Consider the following 2,211-nt stretch of genomic DNA (forward strand, 5'->3'; position numbering starts at 1 on the left):
CTTTCAAAAAAAATGGTGCAAACAAGGAGACATATTATGTATCCTTTGTTTTATCGGTTGTTGAAACTAGTAATTGTGTTGCCTATTGCTACAGCTACAGTTGAGAGGTGCTTTTCAGCAATGAAATTGGTCAAAACTGACTTCGCAGTCGCCTCAATGATGACAGCTTGAGGGATGATGTTATTTGTTATGTGGAGAAAGAAGAGATGAAAAGGTCACCAATGATCAAGTGGTTGAGTATTTCATGGCTAGAAGGAAAAGAGTTTACTGAAGGTAATTCATAAAAAAAGCAAATTAACGTACTTTCATTTGTGCATTTTATTATGTTCCACACTTCTACTTGAAAATTCAATACTAGTTTTTATACTGTAGGTTATTGAGTCTTGGTGTGTGATGAGGTGTTTTGGAATCTGAGAATGCAAGACATCCTTTTGAAGTAAATTGTCATTTGTTTTACTGTTTTATTAAGCCGTTTACCTCTTACATTTTGTTTTTTATAAACCGACTTGTATTATGTTCTGTAATTCGTGTTACAAGATCTGAAACATTTCTTTATTCATTGCATCCTCGCTTGAAAAATTTATGCCATAGTTAAGTGGTGCTTCAGGGTAAGATTAGCTCCAGATCCGCCCCTGTAAACGCCCACACACCAGCCCCCTCTGCGTGCGTGAAACTGGTGTGTGGGTGAATTGCTAAACGCCCACACACCAGTCCCTCGTGTGGTGAAAAAAGGACGTGTGGGCGACCGGATGAATGCCCACACACCAGTTAGTTCTACGTGGCACACAAAAACTGCTAGAACACGCCAAGATTCGTGCAGAATTGGTTGGACGAGGATCCATGCGTGTGGGCGAGTTGCCAGACGCCCACATGTGGGCGTTAGACTTTTCGTTGAATATTCATCGATCTTTTTCCTTTTCTTTTTGTGATGGTAATTCTTGACCCGTCATTTTCTATCGTGTAGTAGAATCCATGCGCAGTCAGACCTTAGTTGTGGCTCCGGAAGAGCCTCATGCAGAAAGTCTAGTCTTACACCTGGAAATGTACAAGAAGTTGAAACACTAGTAGGAGTATCGTGCACCGGCCAAGTAATCACAGCCCCGCAAAAATTTCAACATACGCAACTCAAATTTCACAACGTGTTTACACCTCTGTACTCCATCGGTATGTACTATCAGTACACTATGCTAGCTAGTTTCACATCCCGAGACTCCATCGACGATCGACTCGGGAGACCGGGACGTGCGTACACACATTTGTTCCAGCTAGTTGTTCCACTGCCCACGCGATCCAAACGGAGTCCCGATCGATGCGGTCTATCTCCCGACGGCGCCGCCGCCGCGGGCGACGACGGCGCTGCCGTAGTCCTCGACCGGCACGGAGTTGCGCTTGATGAACTCGAGGCACTCGGCGATGGCCTGCGCGTAGAAGGAGTTGGTCCGCATGAAGGACGCTGCCCTCCTCGGCGCCTGCTGCTGCTTCTTGGCCGCCGCCTCGCCGCCCGGAGGGCACCACCGCTGGGACCCGTTGCCGCCCACGAGCGTCCTCGCGCTGCCGCTCCATGGGCAGGAGCCGCCGCCTCTCCTGGAGATCCTCCTGGCGAGGTGGCGCGCGTGCCGGCCGACGAGGCCGATGAACGTCAGCAGCTTGGCCCGCAGCCGCCGCACCGAGAACCGGTTCCTCGCGCCGAGTCGGAACCCCCTCGCCCGCCGCCACCTCCGCCCGAAGCCGAAGCCGATGCCGAGCCTCGCGTAGCTCTCCTCCGGCGCCGGCGACAGGCTCATCCTGCGCGTCGTGCTGCGCCTGTTCTGTTCACCAATACGTGGCGTGCGCGCGCGCGCGCGCTCTAGTGCGTGTGCGTCCTCCTGGCTGGCTTGTGCGTGATGATCTGATTCTGGTGCTGGTGGTGGTCAAGTGGCGCGGCAGGGTGGGTATATATGTCCGGTCGGGGCGAGGGAACAAGGCAGGAAGGTAGGTTTGAATCGGGACTTTTTTGGCGAGGGCGACGCGGGATCCCACCCGGGACATGACAAGATCACACAGCCCATTAGTTTACGGTGCTGGTGCTGGGGAGAAGGCATTACGGACAAGCAAAAGCCAGGCACTATGACGTGTCCGTGTAAAATGTGATGGGAACTGGTGTACCTCGTAGTGTGCTGTGCACTGCCGCGTAACAGGTTGGGCGGTCGACGAACGGACCAAGCACTACTG

At 52.1% G+C, this 2,211-nt stretch overlaps 1 protein-coding gene across 1 annotated transcript; it reads right to left on the minus strand.

Annotated features, from left to right (window-relative positions):
* Positions 1-954: 954 nt before the first annotated feature.
* LOC109738415 (uncharacterized) lies at positions 955-1,892 on the minus strand. Its single transcript, XM_020297519.4, has one exon. The coding sequence runs from the start codon at positions 1,782-1,784 to the stop codon at positions 1,317-1,319; it is 468 nt and encodes a 155-aa protein (XP_020153108.1). The 5' UTR covers positions 1,785-1,892; the 3' UTR covers positions 955-1,316.
* Between the last annotated feature and the right edge of the window lie 319 nt (positions 1,893-2,211).

The sequence above is a fragment of the Aegilops tauschii genome, chromosome 6 (assembly GCF_002575655.3).
Source record: "Aegilops tauschii subsp. strangulata cultivar AL8/78 chromosome 6, Aet v6.0, whole genome shotgun sequence".
NCBI classification, from domain to species: Eukaryota; Viridiplantae; Streptophyta; class Magnoliopsida; order Poales; family Poaceae; genus Aegilops; species Aegilops tauschii.

What these genes read in the sequence shown, in the direction of transcription:
- LOC109738415 (XM_020297519.4), bottom strand. Translation starts at nt 1,784, where the DNA reads ATGAGCCTGTCGCCGGCGCCGGAGGAGAGCTACGCGAGGCTCGGCATC.